General features: G+C 33.4%; 2 protein-coding genes and 1 long non-coding RNA gene across 4 annotated transcripts; 1 reads left to right on the top strand and 2 right to left on the bottom strand.

The window, feature by feature from the left end:
* Positions 1-1666: 1666 nt before the first annotated feature.
* On the bottom strand, positions 1667-10365 carry LOC123673766 (opsin, ultraviolet-sensitive-like). 2 transcript variants are annotated; one of them, XM_045608438.1, is made up of 6 exons: positions 10174-10365; positions 6360-6560; positions 5641-5987; positions 4198-4370; positions 2133-2395; positions 1667-2067 (listed from the first exon to the last, which is right to left on the bottom strand). In XM_045608438.1, exons 1-6 carry the CDS (start codon positions 10224-10226, stop codon positions 1962-1964), a joined length of 1143 nt encoding a protein of 380 aa, XP_045464394.1. In that variant the 5' UTR covers positions 10227-10365; the 3' UTR covers positions 1667-1961. The 2 variants fall into 2 exon arrangements, with proteins under 2 accessions (XP_045464394.1, XP_045464395.1); XM_045608439.1 differs by lacking the exon at positions 10174-10365 and adding an exon at positions 6833-6981.
* Positions 10366-10394: 29 nt separating this feature from the next.
* LOC123673769 lies at positions 10395-12493 on the top strand. Its single transcript, XR_006746544.1, has 2 exons — positions 10395-10531; positions 12242-12493. It is a non-coding gene; the product is annotated as an uncharacterized LOC123673769 (long non-coding RNA).
* Positions 12456-19778, bottom strand: LOC123673765 (opsin, ultraviolet-sensitive-like). The gene is made up of 6 exons (XM_045608437.1): positions 19687-19778; positions 17617-17817; positions 15624-15970; positions 14717-14889; positions 13251-13513; positions 12456-12886 (listed from the first exon to the last, which is right to left on the bottom strand). Exons 1-6 carry the CDS (start codon positions 19776-19778, stop codon positions 12769-12771), a joined length of 1194 nt encoding a protein of 397 aa, XP_045464393.1. The 3' UTR covers positions 12456-12768.
* Between the last annotated feature and the right edge of the window lie 3758 nt (positions 19779-23536).

The following is a 23536-nucleotide window of genomic DNA, read 5'->3' on the forward strand; positions in this document are numbered from 1 at the left end:
ACAGCTGTTAAGTGACTTATTCTCAGTTTGGTTTGGCAATTCATCATGAATAGACTCACGGCTGAACAACGCTTGAAAATAGTGCAATTTCATTTCGAAAATAATGGTTCTGTGCGGAATACGTATCGCGCACTACGTCCATTTTTTCGTCGACAAAACCGTCCATCAGAGCAGTTAATTCGATTAACCATGGAACGTTTTCGCACCACTTTTACTCTTATTGATCTCCCGCATCCTCAGAGACGCCGTACGGTGCGTACAGAAGAAACTATTGCTGCTGTAGAGCGTAGCATTGAGGAAGACCCGAATGAGTCTATCCGCCATCGAGCACAGGAATTGGATCTGCGTCCATCCACTTTATGGAAGATTTTGCGGAAGGATCTTGGTTTGCGTGCTTACAAAATCCAACTCGTGCAACAATTGAAGCCAAACGATCATCAAGTAAGGCGTAAATTCGTCGAATGAGCCCAAAATGAGATTGCCGTTGTTCCCGATTTTCATAAGCGAATTTTGTTTAGCGATGAAGCGCACTTCTGGTTGAATGGCTACGCCAAAAAAAAAAACTGCCGCATTTGGAGTGAAGCTAATCCTCAAGTGTATGTCGAAACACCGTTACATCCAGAAAAACTGACTGTTTGGTGCGCTTTATGAGCTGGTGGTATCATTGGTCTGTACTTCTTCAAAAACGATGATGGCCAGAACGTTACAGTCAATGGTGATCGGTATAGAGCCATGATTACTAACTTTCTCATTCCTGAATTGAACAACCATGATGTCCAGGAGCTGTGGTTCCAACAAGACGGCGCAACATGTCACACAGCTCGTGCCACAATCGATTTATCGAAAGACACGTTTGGTGACCGCCTAATTTCACGTTTTGGACTGAATAACGCAGCTAGCCAGTAATATGATGAGAATAAAAAAATAATGAATCTGGAAAATGTAATAACAAAAAAAAACCCTACTTATTCTACGCCTATGGGATTTGTTGGTCAACTTTGAAGGTTTGAAATGTGTTTTCTTCATTTTTCCATTGTATTAGCGTTTTTATATGTTTCTCTATTAACTTTGGATTGGATATAAGACAAAAAAATTCTAATACAACAGGAAACGCTATTAAATTTTTTTCCCTTAAATTAGTCTCACGAGATCAGAGAGATATAGTTGTTTTCACTCTTTTATTGTTTGTGGAAATAATTTGTGTCTTCTAATACATTGACATTTTCTGTTTTTTATTTGAATGCTCCTACCTTTGAATGACTAATCATGTAATAATAATTTATGTGTATTTTTGTGATCAAATTGAACTATTTTGTGAAATTTACTGTGTTTTTCATTTCATTTTCACATATATTAAGTAAACATTGGGCTATACCTTCTTGAAGAGAGCGGGGTAACCTTTACAATGAAATCTGATATGCAGGATAATTTTTGCGTCAAAATATTGAATTATTCTGGTAAGAGCATGATCCTGAAAGCTTTCGGTTCCAACAAGATGTTGTTACAAGTGTTTTTGGCTTCTCAAAATTTAGTTAATCCCTCACGCATTTGTTCAAGAATTCTCTGAAATGAAGCAGGAAGACATGGCGTACCATGTATATCAATCTCATCATGAATAGATGAGAATATTCATAATTAAATGATCCATTCAGATTAAAACAACTAGTGAATGCTTGGAGTTATTTATTCATTAACATTAAGAAATATTTTTATTCGTAGAATCGTGTCCTGTTTCATGCAAGTCGTTGACCGAAACCATTATTATTCATAAAAAATTCTTTGTATGTCAAATAAAAATCAATTCCTCAGTTTTCTCATAAGGGTCAAAAAGTATTAATGTTAGGAAATCTTTTTAATGAAATAGGATGAGTTAACATCAGTAAATCATGAAGACTCTCTCAATGACTTTCATTTGTGACGAACTTTATAGGTAGATAATATATCAAAAACCTCTTTCTTTTCTATATTTTCTGTTCTTCATTATTCGATGTTGCCGTTGCTAGGGATTTAGTGTCATCTGGTGGTTCATTGATTGCTAACCAAGGAAGCCTCTTCTGAAGTTCTTGCCTGAAAACAGAAAATGATTTCTCCAATGTATGTCTGAACCACATAGGTACATTTTCTACGCCTACCTATACTTGGGATGGCTTATTGCATAGACGTAAGGATCCAAACATGCAACAAACTTGCAGGTGCATGCAGGAATCATAGTTACTCCAGGGGTCAAGATAACTTGATCCCCAAACGCTCCTACCAACGCCAATACAGCATAAGGTGTCCATGAAGCAACAAATAGGAAACAAATTGTTATAGCTGCTTTTGCAATTCTTACTTCAGCTGATTGATTGCCTTGATTCTGATTACTTCTTAAAGAATCAACGTTCATTTTTTTGGCCTGAAATGAAAATAGTTTGTATGATGAGATCAACGAATAACGATGAAAGTAAAATAAAATAAGTAAATACCCTTCTATATGTATACAGGGTGGCCACTTTTTCAATGGGATTGTATTGGTAACTTTTAAACCATAAGAATTAGAAGGTTGGTCAAATGGAGAAAAAGTTGCATGCATAGAAGCATTATCAAGCAGTTCAAACAAATCGAGATTATCAGGGACGGTTTTCGAGATATCATAAGAAAATTAAATTATGTCATTTTGCTTTTTTTTTTTTCCCATTTCATTTCAAATATCATCAGAAAATGTTACAGGAATTTTTTATTCGACAGTAAATTATCCTCAATTTGACGTAATCAGATTTCGTATCCAACGTTTCGTACTCTATGGGCCACCCTCAACCTCATTTTTTTCAATACGGACCTGCATATTTTATGACATTTTTCGTAATAACTTTTAACGCTGAAATCAACGATATATCATACAATGGTATTCAAAGTGGATTTTCAGGTGATTTTGACCCTTATCCAATTTTCTTAAGGTCGGATCTGTATTACCTTCATTTAGTTTAATTAACAACATGCAATATGCAATAAATTTCGATAAGAAATCAACTTACCCCTCTTGAACTAAATGGAACATATTAGAATCAAAACAAGAAACCAGTATACTGGTTTCTTGGTTCTTCTTTTATAATAATCATTTAAATATTTCAATTCATAATAATTAAACGAAAGTATCATTTAGTGAAAGAAAAATCAAATGATTATACGAAAGTAAATAAAAATTAATGAAGTAAGTGTTCGGAATGTCCACCATTTTGTAAAATGCACTTTACGGTTCTGGAACCCATACTTCTTATACATTTGCTTGTTTGGTCTCCTTGAATACCTTCCAAAATATTCTCAATTTTCCCGAGAGGTATCACTATTGTTGTATTTGTCATTTGTTCCGTTGAAACAAATTACAGAATCGAACTTTATTTTGACATCATTAAGATATAATTTTTGCAAGGCTTGGTATTCAAATTTAAAATCATTGTATAGGCATCTCTTGACTATTTTATTAACAGCAGTTTTTGAAAAATTCCATTCACTGGCCCCAGTTCTCGATTTTTTTTTCTGGGTTCGATTGAATTTGGGTCAGAACATTGATATCGTTAATAGACTTGTTTTTTTACATACACACCATTAAATTTGGATGAGGGTCAAAATCACCTGAAAATCAACTTTGAATGACATTGTATGATATATCGTTGAATTCAGCGTTAAAAGTTATTTCGAAAAATGTCATAAAATATGCAGGTCCGTATTGAAAAAAATGAGGTTGAGGGTGGCCCAGAGAGTACGAAACGTTGGATACGAAATCTGATTACGTCAAATTGAGGATAATTTACTGTCGAAGAAAAAATTCCTGTAATGTTTTTTGATAATATTTGAAATAAAGTGGGAAAAAAAGAAAAATCAAAATGACATAATTTAATTTTCTTATGATATCTCGAAAACCGGCCCTGATAATCTCCATTTGTTTGAACTGCTTGATAATGCTTCTATGCATGCAACTTTTTCTGCATTTGACCGACCTTCTAACTCTTATGGTTTAAAAGTTACCAATACAATCCCATTGAAAAAGTGGCCACCTTGTATATCTTCAGACATTTCATTGCCGAAAACAATAGAAATGAAACAGGAAATATTGGAAAAATATCTCGAATTATACAATATTATATCTCTCATTTATTTTGTAATTTTTTTATTTTTTTTCTTATATTTTGTTACTACTATATCAATTTTAAAACTCACTTGATCTCGGAGAGCCTTTTCATGACTGAATATTGTACTGACGATTCTACTATAGAAGAATATAATCATACTCATGGGTATAACATAGGAACAGGTAAATATAACTGCCACGAACATTCGGTTGTCAAATGTAGTTGTCAAATAATCGAAGCTGCAAGCGGTTAGATAGCCCTCTGAAAACAAAAATAACTATTGATTTTTAAAGGTGAAATCAATTTTGAGCATCATCTTGATAGGTTACTGTTTTCGACGTGATTCAGCATTGATTTCGGTAGATTCTATTCATTATAGTATCTACTGAACCATTGCAATAAGACATTCAAATGAAAATTTGATATTTTCATATAAATATATAACATTATCATCAATTCGAAATACGAAATAATATTTGCAACGCAAAATTAAGACAGGTTATATTATAACTGTGTAGAAGATTTTAATCATAAGACAAACTGAACACAACTGATAATATAGCTTATTTTTCAATTTCAAATAACAGTAGTGTCAACCTAGAGGCAATGTCTCCGAATAAACTTTTTCAATAATCCATTCAAACTACTTGAAATAATATAATTCGCAATGAGAATCAAACAAAACATAAGAAAAGCACTGAATATGAAGAATGCGATTATTTTGTAAATTTTAGATTTTCTATGAATTTTGATATTTTTCACTTCTTTTTACATTATAGATGATAAACTGACATGTTATTCATTTTATATTCACCAATTCTAATGATTGTACACAAATAGTTGAAGAAGGAAATCATTTTCTCTTCAACTCCAAAAGCTTTCCATTCAAAAATATTCTGCTTTGAAAGAAAATAAGGAGGTATCTGTTACATTCGTACCCATTAAGTTCTTCGCACTTCTTCATTTCAAAGCACCCGAAAGTAATAAAATCATAAAATTTTATGGGCTTATATGAAAATCTGTGAGAGTATCTGTTATCTACCTTATTGCTGACGATACTTTCATTGTATAAATTTTAACTCCAAATGAAAAATATTGAAATCAGTACGCGAGCGAAGCTGAGGGTAAGAGCTATTTATCAATAAATTCCTCTGATTTACCGTCTTTTCTACCACATGCAAGATTCAAAATGCGTTTTTACGTGTTTATTTTCATTTTTAGAGAATAACGCATTTTCATCCTTCGGCAAGACTTTTCGTATTATATTGTTATGTGAAAATTCATTGAAAAATAAATGTTTGTTGGGAGAGTTATATCATGCATATATTTATTTAAAAAAAAAATCATCTTTTTTTTTCCATTCCAAAAAAATTTATAAAAAAGGACTTTCCGCAATGACGAACTTTTTAAGATGAATAATAGTGGAAATCTCATATAAATCTATGGTCTCTAATGGAAAATAAAGTGTACTGATTTTTGAACTGATCACTGAAACGTTATAGACCCTTCTTAACATTAAAATTCAACTTACCAGGTACAAATCTTCCCCATACTTCAATTAAAGGCATCACAGCCCAGGGTATCGTATATATCCACACTCCTAGTATCATGAGAAATGCCTTGGTTCTAGTCAATTTTCCATCGAATGGTTTAGTAATTGTGGTATACCTATCATACGCTATACATGCGTTCGACATCCCAGCACCAATTCCAGACAAGGATCCCAAGGCGGCATAAATTTGACAGGCTAAATGTCCTAGAGCAAAACCTCTATAGAAACAGTTGTAGATGAAGATGGGGATCGACACGAACATGATGAAATCACAAAACGCTAGGTTAACCACGAACATGTTTGAAGCAGTCCGCAAGACTTTCGCTCTGTGGAAAAAAATTAAGTTTCATTCACTACTATTTTAATTATTTGTTGTCCCGACCTTACTAGGTCTTTTTCTTTAAGATGCCTTTCGGAAGCTTATAACTTATGAGAGATAAGAGGGCTGTGTTAATGTATTTCATCTTCTAACTACACCTTTTCCAATTGTAGTTCAGAAATCCAAAGTTCAATTCAGAAACGGAAACATGTATTTCAGTATAAGAAAGTATAATTCAGAGAAGAAAAATTGGGCCTCACAATAGTGATAAGTCCAAAAAGAGTCCTCGTGAGAGGCTTGTTCTAAAACATATCCCTACAGTTTTTCTCCTGAAACTACTTCACGTTTTTCTTAGGGATATAATCGAAAAATTACTCACGAAGAGAATATCCATAACACTAATCCATTACCAGTTATCGCCATAATGAAAAATACAATATAAATCATTCCAAGTAATAAATGCATCGATGCTGGAGGTTCCGTATAGGAGAACCAATGCTCTGGAATGTGGATCAAATCTTCCGGTGGAAGATTCCAACCAAGCCGATGTAAGCCATCATCATCCTCCATGCTCATTGCTCTGAAAAAAAAAACATTGTAATATATAAATTCTGACTTTTTGTGAGTAATTTTTCTGATTGAGATAACTTATAATAGATAATTAAGAAACGAAGATTCAGACATATTCAAGTTTGTAAAAATGACTTTTTTTAGTTCAATTAAAAGCACCCAAAACAAGCTCAGTGTGACTAAATGGCGAATGCGCTAGTTTCAAGTTTTTTCTTCAATGTATTTATTGAAGAAAGGATGAATGCGTTAATTGATTATTCAACGCCAAAATTATATACTCACCGAAGCCGCTATAATAATTGCAATTATTTCTGCTGCGAAGATTTTATCTACGAAAAAAGCCTGCGCTATAGGAATAAATTACTTATTCCCATGTGGAAAAACCAGCCCAAGTAATATTATTATTAGGCAGAGATTACTCAATTCGTCTGACTTTGAAAGACAAATCAAGAAATTTCACAATGACAAAGGAAATATGTCCTTTTTTATGTACTTTTTATCGTAAATATATTGATCTGGGAACTACACGTCCTAATAATAATAATAATAATAGTTATTCATGTACCAAGGACGAAAAACTGTCTATTATAGTCGATTTTGCAAACTGATAACAAAGGCAGATTCGAGGCTAGCAAGCAGACGAGACCATAGACAGTATATTCACGGCTTGGATTGACTCAAGCTCAAGTAGCTTGAGCTTGACTTGAAATCAACTCAATTTCAAGTTAAGTAGTAGATTTTCAATGTTAAGTCAAGTATTTATTTATTGGGTTAATTAATTGAGTTATTGACTTAACATTGAAAATCTACTACTTAACTTGCAATTGTGATGATTTCAAGTCAAGCTCAAGTTGCTTGAGCTTGAGTCAAGTGGCTTGAATATCAAGCCAAGCCGTGAATCCCTAATAGAGAGTTTTTCGCAAAGGTGCATATTAATTTTTTTCATCGACGCCACATACTTTTATGGAAATAGGCACTCATCAGTTTGAAGATCATACCTACCTGTTCGAACTGAAGATTCGATGATAATTTTAAGGAATATAAACAAAATGTATTCTGATTTGAGGTGTAACACCTCTATATTTTAATTAAAGTACAATATTAATTCAATCTCAAGTTGAATATTGAACGTACAGCTTGTGCAATTATTGATATTGATTTCTGCTGTTGAAAAAGATGCATGAGAAGTAAAATAGTTACACTAAGTTTGACTAAATACATAGCTGTTTTACTATGATACTACAGTGTTGGATCATAGTAGCCACAGCGGACAAAAATAGTTCAGGGGCGAAAAGTGTTGCGGACGAAAAATACTTGCTTACAATAATAATCGATTTTTCAGTTGGAAACTAGGACGTAAAATGTCACTTTTCTCAGAGGTCCACGAAATTGTTTTAATTAAAAATCCATAAAATCCTTTTTTCCCGACAACTTATGAAATATACTATATTCAAATAAACTATATAAAAATGATGGGATCATTCAAAATACTCTATAGGCATTATTAACATTAAGAATTGAACTCAAACAAGCAATTTGCTTCGACATGTGAAATATGCTGATTGCTGTATAGTTATTTATAATACAAGTGCAGAAGGCATTGATATTCTTCCACGAGTTCAAAATTAAAAAACGAGCCACGAAGTGGCGAGTTTTGGAATGAACGAGTGGTAGAATGAGCCTTCTGTACGAGTATTATACATTATTTTCTCTAATTCATTGCATTTTCATTGAAATTAATGAAATATTTCCATAAATATATTTTAGTGATTTTTGCATTGAAAAATGTTGGTTGGCAGAACTGATTTCTTTAAGGCAAATTTAAGATGCATAGAATACCTGGTGTGTCTACTTATACCTGTAAAACTTTCAGACAAAACGGGAGATTTTTCGGATTTATACCTACTTGATTTCGAGGGATCGCGGGCTTTTCAGATGGCGCATACATCGTTTACATTTGACATTTCTCGACTCTTGTGAAACAAGGGCGTAGATCTTTTTTTCTTGGGGAGGGATAATCGAAAAAAAATTTTTGACGACAACTTTTATTCATATCTGTAATGTTAGAAAAAGAAGTTTGATAATGAAGTTTGAACCAAATTACTCGAAATAATTACAACTAATTCAGTTGTGCTTACCTTGTTCTCAAATAAAAGTTACGGAGGAAAATGAGAAATTACTTGGATAATTTTGAGAAAAAAAAGTTTCATGAATATGAGCCCACAAAGGCTTTGCTTTCAATATACAGATTGTTTCTAGTGTGTCGTACAGTTTATCAAATATTTATTAATCTTCGCTACAGATTAGGTAAATAAATACCAAAACTTATAATTAATGCATTCATTAGAGCTTACTAGCTGGATCTTCATAATAATTTGGATTTTCCTGAGGATTACTAGAGATTTTTCTCGAAATCGATAGCAGATACGACAAAACTATAACAAACCAAAAAGTATAGTACTGGACCAGAGTTTTTTTTCTACATTTTTCTAAACTAACAGCCATTCACCAAAATATAGTTTTGGAGGAAGGAAGCAGGCATCCTTCCAGAAAATATATCACCCTGTAGATTTGCATTCAAAATTAGCATATCACATAGTGAAAACTTGATTGATGACGCATGGCCTGGCTGACCAGCACTTCCATTCCTACGAGGAAGCCAAAAAATGGGTGGATGACTGGATAGAGGCCAAACCGGTCGAACTTTTTCGCAACGGGATTCGTATGTTGCCAGAAAGATGGGGAAAAGTTGTAGCTAGCGATGGCCAATACTTTCAATAATTCATTTGTAACCATTTTTTCACAATAAAGGCTCAAAATTTGAAAAAAAACGGGAAAGACTTATTCACACACCTTATAGTATATCACATAGTGAAAACTTTAAACTGGAATATCTATGGCCAATTCATATTAAATATCTTGTGAAGGAAAGGTTATACGAGAAAAAAACTTAAACTTTAACACATGTATCTCAAAACAAAATATTTGGAGACTCATGTTATAGAACTTTTTTTCTTAAAATGATCTGGAAATCTGTCATTTTCATTTGTATCTCCAATTTAAGAACACCGTGTAATTACCCCCAGTATCCCCCTATTTCTACGCTCTTGTCCTGAACTTTGAGTAGAGAACAATAATATTTTATATTCTATGGTCTGCCATTATATTCCATTCATTTGAGTAAAAATTCGATATGAACTGAATCGTAATTTATTGTGAATGTTTGCAGTGTCTAAAATCAGTATTTCCTTTTTAAACGGCACCAGGCAGATGCGGGAATTCGAAAAATTTTAAAGAGCGCCACCTTACAGCACTCTGGTGAAGCACACCACCAAAGCAACAGGTGGGTCTCTCAAAAAGTCTGAAACAAAATCGAATCAGTAAACACACCAGGTATTCTATGCATCTTAGGCAAATTGATGAATTGACAGATAAAGCCGTGGCGGAAAGTTCGGAGTACCAACATAGAATAATAAAATATAACCATGAAAACTGTGCGTTTCTGATATATTCTCGCACGATTTTGTTCTACAAGATGTGGAAGAATAAACGGAATAACCACAGAATTAGAGAAACATGTTTTTTGTTAATACTACTTTTATCTTCTAAATTCTTTTACTCACCTGCTCTGCAAGGCAAATGGAGCACCGACGCCGGTCCAGTTGTGTAAACGCATGTTCAAAAAATTCTTTGAATCCGTTTACCGCCAACTGACATTAGCAGGTCATGTCATTTTTCCATTTATATGATTTTCTCTAATCGGATTTAAAGCCTTAATCCCCCACGATCGTGATATGATGTGTATGATTCATTTTATAATTGCATCAAAATGCGTGCACAAGCCGTCAGCTAATCCTTTGAAGCGCACTAAGGTGTACAGATTTCATCGATCAGTTGAAAAATGAAATTAATTCGTCATTCTTTACAGCAGATGTCGAACAGATAACTTCATACAATTCTTCATAGTTATGTGAATACAAGGTGAGAATTGTTGAATTTTATTCGAAGAATTTTTTGAAAAATGTAGTCCTTTTTTGTATCTTGTTTGATAACCGCCTTTTTTCATGTCTATTTCTGCGCTTATTTATGACATATGCTTTTTTGACGTTTTTATCTGGGCTGATTACAGAGTAGCAAGTTTTTGAGGTCGTGTTTATGTTTTTCCATACATTTTCGAAAGATTGATATCACATTATCATAATTTATACAAGCAACGAAAGATGAGGAGAAATGAATCCTTATTTGAGTTACCTCATATTAATCAGATAAAAACTGCGTTGGTCGATCTGTATTTTGAAATTTCGGGCAGAAAAGTTAGGTTGAATATCAGAGGAATACTTTTTTTTCCATTAACATGTGTCCACAAACACTTCGTTACAGAACTATAGAACATTAAAATTTCAAGATTTTTTTAGTTTTTTCTTCATATCTCCTTGAGTTTTCGATATATTAAGATCAAATTTGAAATTTAGGTTACGTTTTAGCGTTTACATCATTCAGTATGCCGAGTTATTGTAAAAAGCTACAGGGAGAGTTTTCTTCAGGAGTCAAGCCCCTTTTCGAACCATAAACTTTTTTTAGTACGCTGCTGGTAGATTCTAACATAAAATATGGAGTATTATATTTTTTAATAAATTTTATGTCTCTTGTAATTTTAACGCGTTCTCGAGAAAAAGTTGGAATGATTTTTCGTAATTCGATATATTTAAATTAAATTTTTAACAAAAGGTAAGAATCTATCACAATGAAAATTCTATTGATTTGGTTTGTGATCTAAATTACAAGTTTCCCTTATGAACCGACATTTCAAATTTGATCTTCATATCTCAAAAACTCAAGGAGATATGAAGAAAAAACTAAAAAAATCTTGAAATTTCAATGTTCTATAGTTCTGTAACGAAGTGTTTGCGGACACATGTTTATGGAAAAAAAGTCTTATTTTGATCTGAAAATTACGCCCTTGAATTCTCGATACTGAATTTCGAATCAGCCTGTATAAAAGCATGACGAATTTATTGATTTTTAATTCGGATATTGAATTTTCAAATTCTTTTTCAGTTGATATGAGTTTACTATATTATCCATATTTCTTCTTCTATTCATTTGTAGAAATAATTTTGTTTATTTTTTCAAATAGTACTCAGTTATTCATTCATTCATTCGTTTATTCATTAATTTATTTATTTTATTCACATCACAAATATTAGAGTGGTTCTTATGTATGATGGCTCAGCATGAAAATACAAAATAAAGTAAATATCAGATAAAAGAAAAACATAACAAACATCGATGTCACACTTAAAAGTGGTTAGAATCCTGAAGGAACAGAAAGTTTCTTCTAAGCTCAGCAAATTTTGCATTGAAAAAGTACGACCTATATTATTGGCAGTATATCATTGCAAACTTTAAGTATTTATTAAAGTGGGGAAATGTTTCTATGATATTACTAGTACAAAATAAATAGAATGATTACATTATCAAGCTAACTTTGGTCCCCCATATTCGTAAGAGATTAAGATTTCAGATTCCAACTTGTAACATATTTTCTCAGATGTACATTCCAAAGTATACAGTTCAATGATCGTTTAACTTTGTTTATTCCTATTCTCTCACTACTTTTCACTACTCATCTAAGGGTAGATTAAATTCATAAACCGAGTAGAACTATATATAGTTTTTTTGTGTTTTCAGATAGTGTACTATGCATCCATTGGTTTGAGTTTGTGCTCATTGAATATAATTCACAGAACAACTTTGAAGATCGTCAGATTAATCAAAGCCAAATATTGGAACGAAATATCCCATGAACGATGAGAAATAACAAATAATTTCCCATGGAGTAGTAAGCTGATATTATCAAATATAAATAATAAATATGAATAAAGGAAAATAAAAAACACAAAAGTCAATGTTCAGGAATCTATAATAGATTTTCAATAAATATGGGATTTTTTATACAGTTTCAGGTTTGCAGCATCGTTATCGAATCCTCATCGGCTCAAGTCGTGTATCCAAGTCTACAGAAAAGTATAATAAATATTTCAAATAATTCTTACAAATACTCATGAAAAATATCATATATGAATAATACCTAGAATACATTATATACAAAATAATAGAATCAATATTTTATGAATAATAAAGATATTATATCACATAACGAAGCAATCTGTTCTTGTCCGCAGTCTCACTTTTCCATAGGAGTATTATTGTTACTATTACGCTTTCTGTTCATGATTCTCTTCGTTGTTTTGAGTCGCAGCTGTTGCAACGGATTTTGTATCCTCAGCAGGTTCATTGATTGCTAACCATGGCAGCCTGTTTTGAAGTTCTTGCCTGAAACCAAAAGATTTGAATTTAAGAACACAATACTGCCTATTTAGTATTTTATAATTTTCTTTCTCGTCTCTGTCTAATCCATAAATTATACTACTTTTGGGAAAAATTCAATCACCTGTGTACCTTAGTTTGGTCCCACGAAATCGAAATAAGATATATACCATGCCACTCAATTGCTAAATGACATTAGTCCATGAGAAACTTTTGTTCAAAATTAGAGCTCACCACTGATCAAAAAACAACGCTGAACATATGTAGGTTCAGATCTCAAATATCATATTTACTTTATTCACAAATTTCTGGTACTTTTTCGACAGAGTAAATATATTTTCCAATTTAATTTTTCACACTCATTTCCTACCTGTATCTTGGATGACTGATGGCATAAACGTAAGGGTCTAAACATGCAACAAATTTGCACGTACAGGCTGGTATCATAGAAACACCTGGAGTTAAGAGGCTTTGGTCACCAAATGCTCCAATAAGAGCCAACACAGCGTAGGGTGTCCAAGATGCAACGAAGAGGAAACAAATTGTTATGGCCGCTTTTGCTATACGAACTTCTGCTGTCTGGCTTCCTTGATTCTGATTGCTTCGTAAAGAATCTACGTTCATTTTTTTAGCCTGCAAAAATATATTCTCGTTTTAAGGTATTTTGGAGAGGGACGTAAATAAATAATAACACTAGTAAAAAGGTGAATTTTCGAGTGATATCAATTGTCTTCATTTGATATCAATTTCAAAGCAATTATTATTTCGACATTATCAGGTGAGGTTACCAAACTCAAAAGATGAAGGAAAGGAAAACAAAGAGCAGAAGTCACTAGAAGAAAACTAAACAATTATCGTAAAGCTGCCCACATTAGCAGCTTTACGATAATTGTTTAGTTATTAATTAATAACTAGTTAAGTTTTAGTTTTAGTTCAGTTATTTATTAATAATTAGTTATTTAATTTTAAAGCAATTATTATTTCGACATTATCAGGTGAGGTTACCAAACTCAGAGATGAAGGAAAGGAAAACAAAAAGCAGAAGTCACTAGAAGAATATCACTAATGTGGACAGCTTTAGGATAATTGTTTAGTCAATAGCAAACTAAACAATTATAAACAATTTAGGGCACAATATCACCTTAGGAAAGGAAAAAAAGATCAGAAGTCACTAAAAGAATATCGCTAATGTGGGTAGCTTTACGATAATTGATTAGTTTGCTATTGACTAAAAAATTATCGCTTATGTGAGCAGCTTTACTATAATTGTTTAGTCAATAGCAAACTAAACAATTATCGTAAAGCTGCTAATGTGGGCAGCTTTACGATAAGTGCTTAGTTATTAATTAGTAACTAGTTAAGTTTTAGTTTTAGTTTAGTTAATAATTAATAATTAGTTATTTAATTATCGTAAAGCTGCTAATGTGGGCAGCTTTACGATAATTGTTTAGTTTGCTATTGACTAAACAATTATAATAAAGAGGCCCACATTAGCGATATTCTACTAGTGACTTCTGCTCTTTGTTTTCCTTTCCTAAGGTGATATTGTGATTTATGATAGTTATTCAATTCATCTACTCAATAGTACAGCTTATGGATAATTCATTTTCCTCTTGGTAGGTTTGAATATTTTGTCAGTTGAAAATGTATTTTTCTACAAAAAGGATATACATCAAGAAGAATTATTAGATAGTGAAGGATTTGGTACACTGATGTCACAATTTTGATATTTATATTGAATTACCTCCATCAAGTGAATACACTTGACCTTTATAATGAAGAAATAATATATTCACTTTCCCTCTAGATACCATAATTTTCAAAAGTAGAACTTACTTGTTCCCGTAGAGCTTTCTCATGGTTGAATACAGTACTGACTATTTTACTGTAGAAGTATATAATCATTGACATGGGAATACAATATGAACAAAAGAAGATTGAACCCACGAACATTTTGTTATCGAAAGTGTTTGTTAAATAATCGAAGGAGCAAGCTGTCAAGTAGCCCTCTGAAAGAAAACATTTAGAACATTTAGTTACAACCAATTCTGTACCAGGAAAAAGTTTTCGAGAAAATACTGTCAGACCATCAGGAATTTTTCTTTGCTTTGTGCGCCCTTGTTTTAGGTCTAGGGGTAGTAGCAGTAGACTATCATTTCACCCAAAACCGTAAAATTTTCTAATTTTCAACGGAGAATGTACTTATCAAATAAAGGATTTCAGCACACTAATAGTCCAAGGTTAAAATTTAATCTGGCAGTCTGACTTCTAGGTATGTTCAGGATCCGATTATTGTGGTTGAATTCTTCAATGGACAAAATCTGTTCAATGGTATTTAGAAATCAGTTTGACAATAATAAAACAAATGTTCAAGTAAAATATCGTGAGTATATTATAATTGGAAGATTTTTATTCGTAAAATTCCGATATCTCAGAATTTATATGTAAAATTTCACTTGAATTTTGTTTGTATATGCAGTTCATAGACAAAGAGAGTTATGCAAACCAAAATTTCAGCTATTCAGTTTTTACATGGAAAAATTTAATCAAGAATGCTTTCGAATAAGGTGAAGAAAAGCTAAGATGTATATAAGAAGATAATCCACGGCTAGAAAGCTTGGAATTATCTAACTTCGTTGGAGGATCCGATCGCGAAAGCCTTCATCATTGTAAAAAAGTCATAATCTTGAAAAATCTGTCACCATTCATTGAAAAACTATTCAAATCGATGCAAGAAACTCACCTGGTCCAAATCTTCCCCAAACTTCTGTCAAAGGCATAACAGCCCATGGGATTGTATACAACCATATAATCAAAATGAACATGAATGCTTTCGTTCTCGTCAGTTTTCCATCGAAAGGTTTCGTGATAGTGGTATACCTGTCGTAAGCAATGAAAGCATTCGTCATTCCTGCCCCGATTCCAGAAAGTGATCCCATTAGAGCGAATATTTGGCAACCTAATATTCCTAACTCAAAACCCCTGTAGAAGGAATTATAAATGAAGATAGGCGCCTTGAGCATCATCATGAAATCACAAAAGGCCAAATTGACGACGAACATGTTGGAAGCTGTTCTCAGGCTCTTTGCTCTAAAAAATATAATTATTGAGGAACGGAATGATAATCAAATAAGTGTATGATGTGTGCAAAGTGTATATTGAAATTTTAAGGATTTATGGGAAGGTGGTCTGAAATGGCATTATACACACATCGTCAAAAGTCTTGGCCCCCCCTAGGTTTCTCAAGAAATAAACAATCTTTGTTCTGGAAATGAGATGAATATTTTCCTATATTTCAACTGCAATATATTTGAGAGAAAATCTTTGTTTGTTACTCTTTGCTTTATGCAGAATGAAACGAAATAGTAAAAATGAGAAAAAATCTAAATATACCGATTATTTATTTTTGATCAATTATAGTTATTCCACAACTGATTCCAAATTCAATAGTCCATATTATCACCTGTCCTTTAAATCAACTACCCAATACGCCTAGGCATCCCACGAATCAAATCATTAATACAATTTTCAGGCATATCGTTCCAGTCTTCCTGATGGGCTAAACTCAATTCCTGAAAAGTTTAATGTGGGTTTTGGCGATTGAATATTACTCTCCCTAAGTAATCTCACACCGACTCAATTGGATCCATGTCTGGTGAGATTGTTGGCCAGTTCATTCTCTGGATATTGTTCTCTTGAAGAAGATAAGTGAAGATTCCACACACAAAAAACTGTCATCACATTCTACAAGTTGAGAGTAGATAGGGTGGAAGGGATGTTGTGCAAGACTTTTGACGATGTTTGTTTTTGAAAAAATATCTGAAATCGAAGGATCTGAAAAATGCATTTTATACCCAAACGGTATGGGTGAAGTTTATCCACAACATTTGCGTAGATTCGAGTTTCAATCAGCTGTAAGAAAAGTTGCTATTTTAATGTTCGGTATACCTAATGTAGAGTTTGTATATGTTATGATATAAGAGAATATAATAGAGCATATACCCTCTGGAATAAACCCAAGATCAAAATAACTTGAAGATAATTTGTCACTGAAAAATTATGCCCAAATCTTTTATAGATAATATAGACCTAAAAATCCAGGTATGTAGGTATACAAAATCACAGCCTAAACGGGACCATTTAGAGCAAAAATGACATGAATAAAACCCCACTCGAAATCGTCTTGAAAACTTCCAAACCTTCGATTTTCATCGCGGTTTTCGATTATATTGCGGATTATTTTGACATTCAAGTCTCATTCCTCTGTGGGCAATTTGAAAGTACCACGACGAAAAATCTAGTGAGGGTCCCAATCTCATATTTGTTTAGTTATTATCTCGATATCTGAGGATTATTGTTTTCTTTAATGATAGAAATTTTGATACTCCTTCTTTCAACCCTTTTTGTCATAATGACAAGTTATTTGCATCAAATATTTTCATGTGGGCAGAAGCCAAATGGTAGGACCTAGTAAAAAAGTCTTATGTAGTGATCCTCCTGGAATTAAACGAGTATACTGGGTGGATCGTCTAAAATCAGCTCACGATCCTGGGTGTCCGAAAAATTTTTGTTTTCTTGACTGATACCCAGTGAAGGATCTACCAGCCCTTTCGGCGAGTAAAGCGAGTATAAGTTATAAATTCAAATGAATAAAAACTAGAAACTTCAATAATTTCTCATAAAATTTCAATTCAATCATGCTATTTGGGAACATATGAAGAAGGGTTCATACTCACGATGAAAATATCCAAAGAACCAATCCATTTCCTATTATGGCAATGATGAAAAAGCCAATGTATACTAAACCTAAGAGAAAATGTAAAGATGCTGGTGGCTCCGAAAATTTCAGCCAGTGTTCCTGAATATGTATCAATTCTTCCTTAGGTACATTCCATCCGAGTCTATGAAGAACTTCATTTTCCCCCGAACCCATTGCTCTAAAATATTATTTATTGAATGAATAAAAACTTGATAAATGTGGATTACATCCACATTTCAATATCAATGAAAAAATCCTAATTTATAATTTTTAAATGGATATTCAATCACAGATCAAAGCAGGTATTATTTTGAGTTCGTTCTGAGATCCTGGTTATTGTTATTTGTTATAGTTAGGTACCGCAGAGCGGTGTGATTTTGCACCACTTGTTATAGTATTCTTGGTGTAACTTTTTCGTTTTTTTGTGAAATGAGTCCTGTGCAAAGTATGTTCAATTTGAACATTTTAGTTGTCGACTGCTGTGGTTAGAATCAGATGAAAAGGCAAAGTCTCCTACCAAAGGGCCACAATAGAAAAATTTCCCGAAATGTCGAAATCATCTCAACCAAATGTTTTCAGTTTTTTTTAACGTGACGTTTAATGAATGTAAAGTAAGCTGCTAAATATATTTCGATGTACCGTTCGCCATATTTTCTGCACAACTCCTAGTATTTCGCATATAGGAATACCCACATAACCTACCGTAGCACACCATTCAAAGTAGGCTAGAATACTGCGACGGTTGCAACATGTGGGTATATAGTGTGGTTAAAGGTTCCGATTCGTGATTTCTGTAAGATGTTGCCAACTTTACGAAAACAAAATAAAAATTAAAATATTAGGCAGTTCGGCAAAGTCACCTCCGTTGGCAAAATCACACCGCTCTACCGTACTCAAAAATATTGGAATCAGCTGAGAGTGTCTAACATTCTCATGTGAATATAAACTATGTATATGCATCTCAACTAAATACTTTCATTGCTATAACAATTGGACAGTAGTCGAATGATCAAGGGTGGAATGCTAAGATTTTTTTTCCATATAGCCTCTATTTTAATGTTTTGGGATATTCTATGCGATAGAAAATCAATGTATGAAACAAATCTTGTAAATGTGGCTATAATTCCGAATTTATTCGGACCTGTAAATCATAAGATGTATTGAAAATTTGGCTAACGACGGCCCTGTCAATCACGTGTAATAAAATAATAATAAATTACAGGCTTCAACGAGACATAGTTAAATGATGACGAGTGCGGTTTTTTCAAATGAAATGACCTGTAAATCATAAGATGTATTGAAAGATAATGAAATTACCTTTTGGACGATAAAACATGTTCCTATACCTCAATTATAAAGTTTCCTAATTAAAATCATATTATCATCCCAATGGCAATATTGAGATTCATTTGTTTCAGATATCCATGAAATGCCATAGAACTTGTGTGAATTGTGCTAATTTTACTATCGACATCGCTTTTGAAACATTGTTGAATTCTAAAACGAATATTTCATTGGATAACTATTCGAATGGAAGGCAATAAATGATTTACACAAGAAGAAGTAAATCAATTATTCGAAAACCGCTTGAGATAGGGACAAGGAAGTTACATAAATAATCAAGAGTTTACGACAAACCGAAAAAAGTAAAAATATACAGGGTGTTGTATTTGAAATATGGAAGTTGTTAGTACTTTTTTTGATAAAAGCGGCAAAACCGCAGCGCATCGTTCCATCCGTTCTCCGTAAAAGTCGAGGGTACCATCGACCGTGGCCCACCCTGTATACTTATTATCTGTTAGGCGCCCAACACGCGCTTTATCAGAATTTTTTTTTGAGACGATCTGAGGCACAAGTTGAAGTTAAGGCTGTTGCAAGGATATGCGGACACATAAACGAATATAAACAAAACATTAGTTGTTCAAAATGGGCTGAAATGCAATTTTCGAGTAGATATTTTGAAATCCGATACCGAAAAATGTTTACATTACCACCACCTTCGGTAGTCAAAAAAAAAATTGGAAATTAAATATATCAGGATGCTTACCTGCTTTGTAAAGCCAAGGGAGCACCATCACCGGTCCAGTTGAGTAAACGCATGTCCAAACTTCTTTGAAGCCGTTTACTTCCAACTGACATCTCAGTCGTGGCACTCCCCCATTTTATATTATTTGTTTAATGTAATTAGATTCGATAATCTCATTTGATCGTGATTTGATGAGACATTTGTCACATTGAATTTCAATGCTGAAATTAATCGATTAATCCCCTGGAAGGCTTAAGCCAACAGCCAGATTTTTTTACGTAATTGGCTACTCTCATCTAATATCGTTGGTACAATTTTGAGGGATCGTATTCGTATCAATATAGAGAGGTAATGCGAGTAAGTATGTTTAGAGTTTTCACGAAAGAAGAATAAACGGTTTTTCTACAAGAGTTCGATTGCAACTCTTTTTTCACGGGTATTTTAAGGCACAAAGTCCCACACAGTGCGGGAAAAACCCCTGCTATTATTTTCCGCACGCATATGGGTGCGTGGATTTTTCCGCACGCAAGTATTGAAGGATAATAATAGTATATTGTGCAACAAGTGGGGAAAGTCAAAATTTTCTCACGAGTGAGAAAAGGACTTTTCCTACAACTGCTATGAAAAGTAGCGTATTCTTCATATAGCTTACTCAATTTCAAAACTATGTATTGCTCATACTGTGGGAAATATTATTTCTCACGGCATCTCACGGCACTTTGCCCACACATCGCTTGCTAGACCAATGAAATTGGGCTTTTGAGTCGTTACTATGGAAACACAATAAATTAGACCATACTGTCTACGAAGGCCATTTTGATTTGAATCAAGTCTATTACTTGAATTATTGAAATTTGTGCAGTTGTAGGAAAAGTATATAGTGTGCAACATGTGGAGAAAGTCCTTTTCTCGCTCGTGTGTTTGCGTGTTAGGAAGTCAGGATGGTGCTATTGTAACGGTTAATGGATTGCGTTACCAAGTTATAATTAATGATTTTTTATTGCCGAAATTGAACGATATTGATGTGGACGACGTTTATACGCTACTTTCCATAGCACTTGTAGGAAAAGTATAGTGTGCAACATGTGGAGAAAGTCCAACTTTTCTCACTCGTGTGTTTGGCACTCGCCTTTCAGGCTCGTGCCTGAACTTCCACACTCGCCAGAAAAGTTGGACTTTCTCCACTTGTTGCACAATATACTATTCTCCACATGATGCACACGATGCTTCTCCTACAACTTCTATGGAAAGTAGCGTATTCTTCATATTTTACTAAATTTCAAGACTATGTATTGCCCATACTGTGAGAAATATTATTCCACACGGCACTTTGCCCACACCTCGCTTGATATAGACCAATGAAATTGAGCTTTTGAGAAGTCGTTTCTATGGAAGAGATAGTCTCAACGAAGGCCATCATTTTGAATTAAATTAGGTTCATCACTTGAATTATTTCGTTCAGTTGTAAGAAATAGTACCTATATTGTGCAACAAGTGGGGAAAGTCCAACTTTTCTCACTAGTGTGGAAGTTTGTGGCACGAGACTGAAAGTCGAGTGCCAAACACACGAGTGAGAAAAGTTGGACTTTCTCCACATGTTGGACACGATGCTTTTCTTACAACTGCTACGGAAAGTAGCGTATTCTTCATAGCTTACTCAATTTCAAAACTATGTATTGCTCATACTGTGAGAAATATTATTCCACGCGGCACTTTGCCCACACCTCGCTTGATAGACCGATGAAATTGGGCTTTTGAGAAGTCGTTTCTATGGAAACGCAATAATTGAAGAGATAGTGTCAACGAAGGCCATTTTGAATTAAATTAGGTTCATTACTTGAATTATTTTGTTCAGTTGTAGGAAATAGTACCTATATTGTGCAACAAGTGGAGAAAGTCCAACTAACTAGTGTGGAAGTTCAAACACACGAGTGAGAAAAGTTGGACTTTCTCCACATGTTGCACACTATACTTTTCCTACAAGTGCTGTGGGAAGTAGCGTATAAACGTCGTGAACATCAATATCGTTCAATTTCGGCAATAAAAAATCATTAATTATAACTTGGTAGCACAATCCATAAACCGTTACAAAAGCACCATCCTGACTTTCTAATAAGTAAGGTCCATAATCACACCACCAGCCACCAGCCCAAAAACCACACCAAATAGTCACACGTTGAGGATGGGGAGGCTTTTCCGAGCCCCAAATATGGCAATACTATTTATATTAACATAGTCTCCGAAGGGGAAATGTTCCTCATCACTGAAGATGATTTTCGATGAAAATCCAGATCATTTTGATGCATTTCAAGAGCCAATCGGAGAATATATTACGTTGCTTGTTGCTTGTGATCGACCGGCTTAAGTTCTTGTATTGACTGAATTTTGAAAGCCTCAAGACCAAAGTATTCATACAAAATATGGTGTAATGTCGTTTGAAGAATGCCTAATTCACAAGATCAACGAGGAATCGACAAACCTGGATTTTTGTCAACTCTACGGGGCTGCAGCAGCCATATTCTTAGTTTTTCTTGATCGACAACACGATTTCGATTCTTCACATTTCTAACTCGTCCTAACAGCTCAAATTTTTCTACCAATTTCACTAGTTGCTTCACGAAGATCCAAAAGTGGTCTAGTTTAGCGAACTAAGAATGCAAAATTTTCACCATATTTGTTGTGAATTTTGAAAATTTCAATGCTTCGTTGAACTGTGTATCGTTCTATATTTTAGTAAAGGCGTAGTTTTCACTCGTCAAATCTCAAAATTGAGATCTTCCTTATTGTTTTCATCTGTAGGTATAAGTATCACCGGTTAACCGTAGTTTCAGCAGCAATTATTTCATTTAAATATACTAAATAAATAATTATCAAAGACTTCGACAAAATATTTCCATTTACGTAAATAAAAATATATCGACTCTCATTTGGCTGCTGATGAAATAAAAAAAATAATAAAACAAATTAGGAAGGCCTAATGACAATAAAATAATGAATTGTTCAATTATCGAGAGAAAAAATAAGGAGAATAATATTTCCATTTCGAAAGTGTTCTTTGAACTAGGGCTGGGACTTTTTAACTTTTTCTATTCGAATATTCATTCCCAAATTTATGCGATTATTCGAATAATTCATTCAAAAAAATATTCATGACTGATTATTCATGAGTAGTTATGATTATTCAACGAGTATTCAGTGATTATTCAATGAATAGTCAATGATTATTCAGTGATTATTCAATGAATATACAGTCAATATTCATAATATGATTAAACTCATGTTTTAATGAACCAATAAAATGCGCGCGTTTCGATGAGTGAATATACCCTTGGCGACGTGGTATAATCGTTTTGGTGTTTCGCCTCTGGCCATATTGCGATCATTTTTACAGTAATGTAATTGGACGCTAAAAAAAAAATAAAAGTCAAGCTCAGTGAAATGTCATTGAATTTTTCAAAAGGCAGCGATACGATTATAGTTCTATCAATTAATAAGAAATTAATAATTTTATTTATATTCTGATTATACGAACCTCTTCACTCGACGTATTTCGCGAAACACCACTCGAGTTTCGTTCTCGTGACTCGGTCTATTATCGAATATTTTCTATGCCCTTATGATATTATAACTGTTTATTCAATGAATATTGAGTAAACATTCGATGATTATTCAGTTAATACTGATTCGAATATTCCACTCAAAAAACCTATCCACCGATGATTGAACAAGATTTTCATTAATATCTAGCAAAAAATTTGCATAAATATTTAACGAACAGGTAATACTGAACACAATTAACTATTATCTGATGCATAAATGTAAAAACGTTCATTATTCTTGGAAAGTAGGGAGTACTCTGGTTTTACCGAAA

This window comes from Harmonia axyridis, chromosome 2 (assembly GCF_914767665.1).
Source record: "Harmonia axyridis chromosome 2, icHarAxyr1.1, whole genome shotgun sequence".
In the NCBI taxonomy this organism is placed as follows: Eukaryota; Metazoa; Arthropoda; class Insecta; order Coleoptera; family Coccinellidae; genus Harmonia; species Harmonia axyridis.

Bases quoted from the DNA above. Each gene is read 5' to 3' on its own strand.
- LOC123673765 (XM_045608437.1), bottom strand. From the start codon at position 19,778: ATGTCAGTTGGAAGTAAACGGCTTCAAAGAAGTTTGGACATGCGTTTA. The intron at 17,818-19,686 runs GTAAGCATCCTG...ATAATATTTTAG, and splicing joins CCCTTGGCTTTACAAAGCAG to AGCAATGGGTTCGGGGGAAA. The intron at 15,971-17,616 runs GTGAGTATGAAC...TATATTTTTTAG, and splicing joins GTTCTTTGGATATTTTCATC to AGCAAAGAGCCTGAGAACAG.
- LOC123673766 (XM_045608438.1), bottom strand. From the start codon at position 10,226: ATGCGTTTACACAACTGGACCGGCGTCGGTGCTCCATTTGCCTTGCAG. The intron at 6,561-10,173 runs GTGAGTAAAAGA...TTTTTTTTTCAG, and splicing joins CCATTTGCCTTGCAGAGCAG to AGCAATGAGCATGGAGGATG. The intron at 2,068-2,132 runs GTAGGCGTAGAA...TTCTGTTTTCAG, and splicing joins ATAAGCCATCCCAAGTATAG to GCAAGAACTTCAGAAGAGGC.